The 12,316-nt window shown below is 39.1% G+C and overlaps 1 protein-coding gene across 1 annotated transcript in view; it reads left to right on the plus strand.

Moving 5' to 3' along the window:
• LOC126762535 (sodium channel protein Nach) overlaps nucleotides 1–12,316 on the plus strand; it is a 63,658-nt gene that overhangs the window by 3,720 nt on the left and 47,622 nt on the right. Inside the window, exons 9-10 of the mRNA XM_050479395.1 lie at nucleotides 1,047–1,159; nucleotides 1,228–1,353. Of these exons, the coding sequence (XP_050335352.1) occupies nucleotides 1,047–1,159; nucleotides 1,228–1,353 (239 nt within the window). The remainder of the gene's footprint in view (nucleotides 1–1,046; nucleotides 1,160–1,227; nucleotides 1,354–12,316) is intronic.

Below are 12,316 nucleotides of genomic sequence, written 5' to 3' on the forward strand. Positions count from 1 at the left end.
CATATATCAAGTTTCGTGAATATATCTTGTCAAATGTGAAAGTTGTCCATACAAGAACTTGATTCCGATCGTTCAGTTTGTATGGTAGCTATACGCTATAGTTAACCGATCTGAACAATTTCTTCGGAGATTACATTGTTGCCTTAGAAAATAACATATGTCAAATTTCGTGAATATATCTTGTCAAATGTGAAAGTTGTCCATACAAGAACTTGATTCCGATCGTTCAGTTTGTATGGCAGCTATATGCTATAGTTAACCGATCTGAACAATTTCCTCGGAGATTACATTGTTGCCTTAGAAAATAACATATATCAAGTTTCGTGAATATATCTTGTCAAATGTGAAAGTTGTCCATACAAGAACTTGATTCCGATCGTTCAGTTTGTATGGTAGCTATACGCTATAGTTAACCGATCTGATCAATTTCTTCGGAGATTACATTGTTGCCTTAGAAAATAATCTGTACCAGATTTCGTGAATATATCTTGACAAATGTGAAAGTTTTCCCTACAAGAACTTGATTCCGATCGTTCAGTTTGTATGGCAGCTATATGTTATAATGGCCCGATATCGGCCGTTCCGACAAATGAGCAGCTTCTTGAAGAGAAAATGACGTTTGCAAAATTTCAAAACGATATCTTAAAAACTGAGAGACTAGTTCGTATATATACAGACAGACGGACATGGCTAATTCGACTCAGCTCGACATACTGATCATTTATATATATACTTTATAGGGTCTCCGACGATTCCTTCTGGGTGTTACAAACTTCGTGACAAACTTAATATACCCTGTTCAGGGTATAATGAAACAAAAATCAATTTAAGAAAAATAGTCCCAAATACTACAATGTATCGATCTTTCTTCCGTCGAAACAGAATTTCAACATCTATATTGTCGTACATCTCTAACCTATTGTTGTACATCATAAGACCCGACTAAGTGCAAAAAGCTATATTGAAGCAGACATACATAAATTAAATATTATAATAAATTATAATTACATATATAAATTAAAGACATACATTTTGTTCAATTGCAGAGAAATAGACGCGGAAAATCTATCGAACTTTGCGTTAACCCATATTTATTTCGGCGTCTCGCATATTCAGATTTTTAGACGTGTGCTCAAGGACACTTGGTTTGAAGTACTGAGTGAGCTTGTGTATTTTTTCAAAACCTATAACTATTTGTATTAATTTTTGTGCTAATCTTCCCTGCAGGTTTTATTGGTAACATTGTTAGCATTATAACGGGCTTCTCATTGGTCGGTATTTGTGAGGTGCTATACTTTATCTGTCGTCAATTGTTTTTGGCTTTTAAAAGTGAAATGGCATCTGAACGCAAATGTAAGAAGCAGAAAGCAAAAACAGATTTAATTATTCTGCCGTGAGAAATGATATTTGTCTGTTTTACCATTATAAAATAAAAATTTAAATTAAAATAATAAAGAGCTTACAGAACTATTAAAAAAAGTTTCGAAAAAGTTTGCTTCATAAATGAATCCAGACCAATACCTGTAGATATGTTATATTCACAACGCAACAATCGATACAATTATGTTCAGAATATAATGGTCTTCACGACTTCTTTTGCAGCAAGGAATTCGATGAAGCCAATTTTCGAGTGCTTTTTCAATGAATCAAGTCGTATGTCATTAACAGCACGTTCAATATTGACTCGTAAAGCTTGAAGAGAGTTTATTGCTAAAGACCAATGACTTTAAATAACCCCACGAGAATTCGTCTAATGGCGCTAAATGACGACTTCTTGGATGCCATTCGATGTCATAATTTCTTGAAATAACCAAGTCTCCAAACTCTTTCTCAATAATTCGGTTGTTGCAAGTGCTATGTGGCACGGAACCACGTCTTGCTGGAACCAGATAACGTCAAGAACAACTTCTTCTGATTGCGGCCATAAAAAGTTAATTATCATCTATCTATACTGCTTTCCATAGCCAGTAACGGTGTCACCAGCTTAATTTCGAAAGAAGTACGGACCGATGATTCCCCCAGACCAAAAACCACACCAAACTATTAAATTAGGTGAACGTAATGGTTGTTCTTGTATAATTTGCGGACTTTCTTCACACTAGATTCGAGAGTTTTGTTTATTTACCGCATCAATCAGATAAAAGTGAGCCTCTTCGGAGGAGAAGAATTTCTTAAAAAATTCGTTATCGTTTTCAAGTTGTTCCAGAGCAAAATCCACAAATTCACGATATTTACGGTGGTCCAATGGATGCAGTACTTGAGCGAGAACAATTTTATACGGATTCAAACCCAAATCCTTTCTCAAAATCCGCCAGGCTTTGGTTTGAGACAGTCCCATTTCTTGAGAACGTCTTGGAATCGAGAAATTGTGGTCTTCAGCAGCGATATTTTCGTTACTTCGAGCGGTTCTTTGTCTTATTGGCACTTGAATATTATGTAAAAAATATGTAAAATTTCAACAATTCGACGAATGTGAGCACAGCTGGACCATTATTACGATCATAAAGTGGCAAAAAAAACGCCTCTCAAACCAATGAATCCCCAGTTTAAGGCATATATTCAAATGTTGGAAGACGTTATAATCGATATTTTAACTTCGATCGTAACCTAAATGAATACTCACCTCGAGTTTTAATAAGTAAATAAAATATTTCTTTAAAATAATTCTTCTTTTATTATATTCATCTCTGTGGTTTTACTTGGTTTTTTTTTTGACAAGTACTTTTCAGTTCATAAAAATTTAACAGTTCCCTCCTTAACTAAGCAGTACCTAGAGATACTCAGTGACTCCACACAAACGCAGCGGGTATACAAAGTAATTTAGAAAGCTTTCCGGTTTTTGTAGTCCGCACAGCCGCAATAATATTACGAAATCAGATTTAGTAACTGAAACCGCGACCAAGACCAAAGATGCGCGCTCATTAATAATTAATTCAATTAACATAATTTTATACGCGCAGGTATGCATTTATATACGTAAGTATGTATGTGTGTGGGTAAGTGCAGCTTAGGTGCAAGAGCTAACCACACATAGGTAGGAAGCTGACAGAGTTAGAAAGCATGTCCGTGCAACGCCTGCAGGTTGGACTAAGCAGTACCTGCTAAGTAAGACTCGTGCGCTGTTGATGCCTAAGCAGCTTTTGGCCGCGGGCCAGCTTGGAATAATGAATTCAATTTGTTAACTGAAAATGTGCGCAAATTTTCGCTGCCACCGCCGCGTGGCTATTGCCGCCAACAAGGTGGCAACGCGCACATTTGTTGTTTGTGTCTTGACGCTCATTGTTGCAAATGCTACTGTTGCTGTTGGCTGCAACAAATGAAGCTACTGAATTTAAATGAATGCAGCGGCATTAAAATTTCCGTCGGGCGATGGTTGCACGGGGTGCTAGTGAAGAAACAGCCACCGAAGTTATTTGCGGCAACATATGCGGCGTGTTGCACGTTGTATACGTCTGTATGTACTACGGCGCTACTTATGCAGCGCAGCGCCGGCGCATTGTTGCAACTCGTCGGCATTCTGCTATTAAATTTGCAGTAGCAATAGTCGTACTTAAGCAACAAATACATGCAGAGGCATTGTGGCAAACAGCTCATTTGTTCGTATCTGAGATTCATCTGCAGCATTACCCTCATAGCAGTAATAGCCAAGTAGCATTGCAAAAATCGCTAGCAACAACAACAATCATTATGTGGTGTGTGTTTGTTTGCTGGGTATTTATTAACAAATTGCCACGAAAGTTGTGTGAACTGTACATGTTACGTTGCCTCGAGGCGGTTGGTGGGTGGCACGTCGCTTGCGGCGCGCTTCGCCAAGCTGCCTGGGTTGCACCCATTTATTATGTGGTATGTGCATGTGCGTCCTCTTATGGTTATTTGTTTGTGTTTATGGTGATGTGCTGAAATAACTGCTGAGCTCATGATAATATGCAGATCGTTGAAAGTTTATGTTAAAGTTAGTTGTGCAAATACTTTTCACTTGAGATTATTTAAACAAACTTTGCCTGCGTTTTGGCGCTAACGATGCGGCTCGAAGTGTAATTGCTACTTATTAGCGAACGTGAGTACATATGCTTGTGCTACATACATACGAACATATATACCTCGGAGTGAAACCAACTAGTTATAAAGTACTTTACAACTAGTATGAGTTCCGAAGTCGACTAGTCACCTCAACAGTTTTTTCTATACAAGCCAATTTATATTCTGTGAAATAATCTAACATGGACTTTTGTCTAGATCCTCCGACTTTCTACCGATGAATTTGAACGACCTCACTGGAATACAGTTCACATCAGTACAGTCTACCGATCCGACAATGTTCTCTTGGGATGGAATCCACAAATTGCCAGAATGGTTATGTGAACTGTGTTCCAGTGAGGGCGTTCTGTTTAGACTGGAAGAAATGTTTGTAAGAAATGCCAAGTTGTGGGTGAAGTATAACTCCCCAGTCGCTGGTTTCCAAAAATTTTAACCCGTTGGTGTGTTGGAAAATTATTGCTTCGTGTCTATTCACTAATTTCTGGCTTTTTCGGTAATCGCTCGCTTCAATTTGATGAGTTGTTGCCGCTGCGTTCCCCATTAAGTGTTTCACCCGGTTTTGGACTCTCTTAATACTGCACATTCTTCTGATCCCACCAAATACCGTACAAAGCATTATCGTGATGTTATGGATATTCGGCTTTACCGGAGATTTGGCTGGTTAACCATACCTATGTAATACATATGATTGGGGGTGATTGCTTGAGTTGTCGTAATGGATAAATTTTTCATCATCAGTCACAGTCCGATATAAAATGAATTCTAGTCCCGACTTCCTCATTCTCCAGATTTGAACATATGTTACTTAATTTGCTTTTCAAATTTTAAAAAGTCACTCACCGCGCCAAAAGCTTAATCGATTTGAAGCTTATTGTCACAGTTCTTGGAAAACGTATTTTTCTGTTGGAGCATCACTAGTTCAAATGCGCCGAGCAAGAATTTAAATGCGAACTTATTTGTTCACCGAAGTGTTCTCTCAATAAATCCATTGATTGATGTGATGTCTGGGAAGTTTCGCCGTCTTGTTGAAACCAAGGAACGCGGAGATCAGGAGCTTCATTGTCAGGCATCAAATAGTCGTTTATCATGGCTCGATAACGGTCGCCATTGGCGGTTCTTATCCGCATACATTCTCATTCTTTTTGAAAAAATATGGACCAATAATGAACGCTGGGTCTCAAGATGGGTAAGTGTCGTACTACTCGACCAGTAGGCCGTTTTTATATGTAATTTTTGGCCATTCTGGTCGGAGCAATATCAACTTTTACATTTATTGTGTTGAAATAAGTTTCAGTGACAGTGACTACATCACATGATGAAGACAGAATGCTCCTGAACTAAAGACTTTCCATATACTATACATATCGTGGTATTTTGAGTAGTAGCTTTCGGCATGGGAGGAATACAACCACTGTTACTACTGCATATACGTAATTGTCTCACACGCACTAAATTTGTTGTTTGATATTTATATTCCCAATCAAATTTTTTAGAATTACTAATGTGCTAAAAGCTTGTTATTGTTAACCAAAATTCTATAAAAGAATTATATTTTTTCATATAAATAATTTCAAAGCCTTTGAGAAGAAACCATTGAAAACGTGCTCCCAATCGAAATAACCTGAAAATTTACACTCTTCTTCGTTACCATGCACCTTCATTCACTTGCCAACGCAATCAACGGAAGTGTCTGTATCCTTGATATTCACCGCCAACCCACCACGACTAAGATCAATGTCAATATCCCCTTCACCAGTGCCAACGTCCTCCTCAGCTTCTCTTGTATTGCTACCGCCAATTTGTAAGGCTGTGTGTCAAATCTTTTTACAATATTTTTTTTTTTTTGGAATAAAAATCATACAAACTTATGCCAGAATACTGATGTCGCCACTTGTTGTTTTTGTTTCATTATTTTTACGCTTCATTCAACTCTTTCGATTTGTCTTTTGTGCCCTCCGACTTACCAGTGTAAGTGTATGTGAGCGTTATGTTATGTTTTCATTTGTCTGTCGCGTCTGCCGGCTGTTTGGTTACAGAATGCGCCACTGCGAATTGCATTTTTTCTGTTTACACATATTTTTGCAGCACATAATGAAAAGCAATCAAAGATGCAAAGCCAAGATACGATGACTTCTGCAGCTTCTGTTGAGCATCGAACCGACCACTGTTTGCTGGAAGGCTGGTGCGCCGTTCGCTAGTGTGTTTGTTGCTCGGCACAGTGGTGCAGTAATGACTGAAATTGTTTGAATAGAAAATATAGAGATTAGTAATTGCGTTTTTTCTATTTGAGGTAGTTCTTTGACATATAGTTGCTCTAAATCGGACTGAATAATTGTGTAGTGTGCATTCAATCCGACAGCAGAGCAGCAATACTGGTTGGAATTCGCTGATAGTGCGCTCAAGGTTAGTCAAGGTCTAACCTACAAGCAATTGCATCAAGTTACTACGTTATCATAATGGTTAGGCACTCATGAGACTTGTTTATAGCAAGATTCATCTCACCGCAATGCCAAGTGTTCTAACTGGACACTGTCCTTTTGGTATTCACGCGGTAAGACTAAAGAATCGTCAAAGCTGGAAGGAAGAAGGTGAGGTAGAAACATTTAGACCTTGCAATAATCTTAAATGGCGGCCCTTTATCTTCACATATCCCGGCGAGGGAGTTGTGGGTGGGAAGAAGCCTTTAGAGGACATGGGCAATGATCTTCTTTGCGAATGGGGAAGGTTGGTGGAGGGGCTTACTGTCAGGAGCTCTCTATCAATTCCAGCTTCAGACTTCCTGACTACTTTAGTGTTTTCCAAGCCAAGGTTGCTGTCATTAAGGTAGCACTTATTTACTGCTCCTGAATACAGTCTCCTTCAGAGAAGTGACCATCCACTCAGATAGCAGAGCAGCGAAGGAGTGCCTAACCTCGCTGTCAATAGTATCGAGTGTCTTTGTGGTAAGACTGGTATGGGTGCCAGGCCACAACGGAATCGCAGTAAATTGTAAAGCTGATGAACTAGCAAGGAAAGACATCCTAAAACCGCTATTGTAGAATGGGAGCGGAAGTTTGGCCAGCACTGAGCCACCATCGGTACATGCGTTATCGCAAAAGCCTTCTAGTAATCTCTTTGCCTTCAGTAAAGCTAGCCTCTCCCTAGTTGTGGGGCTTTCAAAAGACCATTGCCCCATAGGCGTTCACGCTGCAAGGTAAGATATCCAACCAGAAGCCATATGGAAGAAGATGAGGTGGAAACAACTCAACACTTCCTTCTTGAACGTTCCGCGTTTGTAAGGTTAAGACTTAAACACTTGGGAGCGCATACCTTCAGACATCTCACCGAACTGACGGAACAGGCTAATACTGACTATAATATCAGATATTTTTGTAATCATTAGAAAATTAATTTTTGTTATAATTTACGCCAAAAAATTCTGTATAATAAACATTTTTAATAAGATCACAAAATGTTATGAATTGCTCCACTGTACGCTGTGAGCCAAAAGTAAGTATGTGAGTGGCAAATATGCACGGGTTTTTGAATGAATGGCAATGCTGTTCGCTCATTCATTTACAATTTGTTTGTGCGTAATTTTTCCTATTGACACAATAAAGTAGATGAATGGCGGAAAAGTATTCCTGTTCGTTTGCTGGCTTAAACATACTTACCCACATACAAACACACGCACATAAATATATAGACGAACAGACGTTGGTATGCATGCATGTTTGTGTACAATCAATTTGTGCAATGAACTCAACGCCGCTGAAAATGTCATGAACTTGTACCGGAAGGCGGAAGTGTAGACAATTTGACATTCAGAAATGAGCTTAAAGCACTTTGATAATATATTTTTACGGCCCTTTAAAGTTGGTGACAGACTGCGTTTAATTTTATTTAGATAATTGATTCCAATATAACTGTTGGATAATATTGGGTTCCTTTTTTCACGACTATTACTAAATAACCAGCTAGTTAAACGATGCCATTCTTAAGAACTGTTGATGTTATCGAAACTTTTCGACCACTTTGTCCAGCAATTGAGGCTATATGCCAGAAATAATGCGCCAAATATTTTCTGCCGAGGAGTCAATCCTTCGAGCTTACATGCGTAGACTTTAAGTAACTCCGCCAAGAATAATGAAACGAGATAATTCACTCGCCAAAAGTTAAATTAAATGTTTGTATCGCTGACTGTATTCCCTCAACACAAAGAGCAAGCCAGACAGTGGCTTTTTGAGGATGTGACGTTTCCTCAACAATGGCTTGTGAATTATCATCCCTACAGATGCTGGAGTGGGCACGGCCCCAATTGTTGCACAATATGGTGGATGGACTCATTCAGGTCTTCTTAGATTTTCTGTTCCATAGCAACAATAACGAGTTCAGTGCGCACTGTACGGCGTCACTTAGGATACGCATTATTCACCGGAGTAAAGGTAGTGCCAAACCGACCGATGGTTGCTTAAATTACCAACTCTGCTAGAAGATTATCTTGTTCGAATGGTGGATTCAGCGCGCGACCCGAACCATTTTTTGATAAAAAATTTACACGGCTTGCAAACGTTGTCCCGAAGTAAGTATGTTCATTATGAAATGGCAGACCAAATTGAGTCTAAATCCAACAATGATCAATATTTTACTTCGACTTATTCTCAACAGCTTCGACAATTGGCATTGAGCAATATTTTTTTGGTAGCAGAGAACGGAACAACTACGAAATCACGTCAATACCGAAGTTTTAACTATCTATGGTAGTTTCTTTATGCCTTTTGTTTACTAAAGACCTTTAGTCGGAACGAAACCACAGAGCTACATAGTGTATTCTCTCAAAGATCTCATTTCTTTCCAACTCGAAAGCTCAATTTGTATATTCATTTAAAGTAGAAACAGTTCAAAGTCCACTAAAGGCTATGAGCCTAGCGCTTTCTGTGTCTCACATTTAGACTTTGGATAGAGATAGTTATAGACTGAGTACTACTTGTATATTTCGCCAAAATATTTTCAAAAAAGATATTAAGGTAGTTTGGCCGTTCGTGCACACCAACTTACGAATATAGTCAACTAAAGCTGCTTACGCGACTTTAATCCACTAACCACTCTGCTGCAGTCCGTCGCTCATTAAGCCAAACAATTGCTATACAAACAAAATACCCAGAAAGCTTCGCCCCCTCACGCAAGTTCTGAAGCTGAGCTAACCGCCGAACTTTTGATGACTACCGGGCGCCACCTACGCTATGGCTATTTCTACGTTTATTATGCCGACAATATGGATATTCCTTACTGCCGTTGTCCAAAAATGCACAGATAATTGTAATAACAAAGTAATGATGAATTTGATGAATGCACATTCGACAATAAAGTTTCAGCTGCTCAAATATGAAAATAAATGAATAACTCAACAGACGGTTTTAAGGCACAACTTCATGCCTGGGGGATGTAAGCCATAAGAAACTGCGTTTCATTAGTATGTATGTATAGTATTCGCATAAGAAGTTCTGTCAATATGACATTGGCATTGATGTCGGCGCTCAAAAATAATATTGCAGTGGAGGAAGGCTAAATTTCATCCTTGTCGTTGATACACGGGAGTTTTGTTGTAGCTTCAGCCGTTTCGGTTGTTGAGCGGAGAGCGTCGTGTTTGGTAAATCTGCAAAGGAGACAATTATTCAGACAGCCATTGTAGTTGTTGGTGCTGGGCAGGGTACTTCTTTCACTTTATAGAGCACACAATAAAAATATAAATTATTCAATTATAAATTACTTGCGACCAAAGACTGCCACTGCCACTGCGACTGTGACTACGTCTGAGTGGCTACGCTTCCGTCGAGTGATTATTTGTTTGGCTGGCGTTGTGGGTGCTGTGCCTCGAAAATAACTCGCCGAGTCAGCAGCGAATTTTGCGTATTTAATAGTTATCACTTGCAGTGTATGTGTTGTTTGTGTAGCCTCGAGAAAGACCCAGGGTCGGAGGCGCTGTAAACTTGCGCCATCTCCTAGTGCAACAAGCGCGCTTACGTCGAGCCATTTGGTACCAATTTCTTGCCACGATAATAGGAATTTTCGGATATGCATTGTTTGCGCTTTGTCTGTGCGCATGCAAAATCGTCTGTGTCTTTTCGCAATACGCAAACTGTCTTCTAAATGTTTTTCTTACGTTTGACTACAAATTACTTGTACACACAATGAAATGAAAATAAGCGTAAACGCCGACTTGAAAGCCCGTGCTAGTGCCGATGACAGCAACAACACAATGATATTTGTGGTAGAAGTCGAGTAGGACCTTCCAGGGGGCAGTTGGATTTCTAATGGCGTGTTAGTATGTAGTTGTTGGTAAGCGCATATTTATGACTGCTAGCATGCTGCCCAGCTCTTGGTCTGCAGCATCTAAAATTCTGGGTGCTACATGTCGGCCCGTGAAGCATTGAAATGATTTATGAATTTAATTTTAGCACTCACTCAACGGGTTGTTAAATTATTCGCTATTTCAGCTAGAGACCGAGACCAAATGAGGTGGCGAAATGTTAGTTGCGTTGGAGGTCTTTTTGTCTTGTACGAAAGTGTTAAGCGAAACTGTAATACCCTTTATAAAAACGTAATTTTAATGAAAGTTGGTTTTTTTGGGCATGTGGATTTCAAGAATTTCTTTGTAAAATATGGTCGGACGAAAGCATGCTCACCGATTGGCATTTAAGTGTGCTCTGTCCAATCCACAAAAAGGGAGACCCCACAACCTGCGCCAACTACCGTGGGATAAGCCTCCTCAACATCGCATAATAGTTTCTATCGAGCGTATTGTGTGAAAGATTAGAGCGCACCGAAAAAACAAACTGATTGGACCTTATCAGTGTGGCTTTAGACCTGGAAAATCAACAACCGCCCAGATATTCACCATGCGCCAAATATTGGAAAAGACCCGTGAAAGAGAATCGACACACACCACCTTTTCGTCGATTTCAAAGCTGCCTTTGACAGCACGAAAAAGAGCTGTCTTTATGCCACAATGTCTGAATTTGGTATCCCCGCAAAACTAATACGGCTGGTTAACTGACATTGAGTAATAGCAAAAGCTCCGTCAGGATCGGGAAAGACCACTCCGAGCTGTTCGATACCAAACGAGGCTTCAGACAAGGCGCCTCCCTTTCGTGCGACTTTTTCAATCTGCTGCTGGTTAGTTACACAGCTATTTCCTTTGCCTTTCTATTTGAAAGAAAGTGTAATGCTGGGTATGATTACAAAAGTTTTAAGTATACTCAAATTTCTTTAACATCCAGGGTATAACCATGAGACAACAGCTTTATATACTTTCTGTATTACTTACGTTGGTTTGCGAAACACAATTCCTCACCCAGCGATTTTTGCATTTATGAGTTGTACGACGTTGCTTGCATGGACTGTTGTTGCATGCAGAAAACAAAATATTTTGTTAGAATAATGTAATATTTAAACACAAACACACAAGCACCTCAACACATAAACAATACGCCACAGACAAAAGTGCCGGAGGAAAAGAAGCTGCAGCTCAACGCCGGCAACGGAAATACTACTATTCCATATACTCATAGACTAGTCAGGCGGACAGCACACAGTGGGCCAACTATTAAAGTCGTAAAACTTAGATAGGCTTAGTTGAAGGATGTGCGAGGGCGTTGAAGCTGACTGCTACTTGAACGCGCCATAATTTTCCAGCAGAGTTGCATTAAATTCGTCTATTATTTTTACGCGTACTTTTCCAACTCATTTAATATGATAATGCCTCTAACATGCACATAATTATTGTAAGTATTATTTATGAATGGCCTGTTATATTGTGCTCGTAAAATTGTCTAGGTGTGATGTGTATGTAGTCCGGCCCGAATTTGAATAGCTTAGTTATTTTGGTAGTCATGATGAACTTCTTACTAGTTCTATTATTTTTCTTTACTGTTTATGCTTTCATTAGGCTTTTCGGTCATAAATTTTTAAAAAGAGCAGAAGTAGTATAAGAATTTACCAACAAATAAATATTTCTAGACACTCAGCGTATAATATTCACAAAATTTATACGGTTAAATAAAAATAGATTTCTAAACAGAAAAAGGCAGAGATTACAAAGCGACTAGTCAATGGTAATTCGCAGTGTAGTATCACTATTGAAAAGTCTTCCTAGCACATCGAGCAACTGAAGAAATTAAGAATTTTGGCATCTCCTGTCCTAGTAACAACGGTAACTTTTTTCATTCTCTCGACAGTTGAGAGCGGACCCAAATTTTTATATCTCTTTCCATTTTCTACCACTACAACAATGACAACT

Source organism: Bactrocera neohumeralis, chromosome 2, assembly GCF_024586455.1.
Source record: "Bactrocera neohumeralis isolate Rockhampton chromosome 2, APGP_CSIRO_Bneo_wtdbg2-racon-allhic-juicebox.fasta_v2, whole genome shotgun sequence".
Taxonomy (NCBI): Eukaryota; Metazoa; Arthropoda; class Insecta; order Diptera; family Tephritidae; genus Bactrocera; species Bactrocera neohumeralis.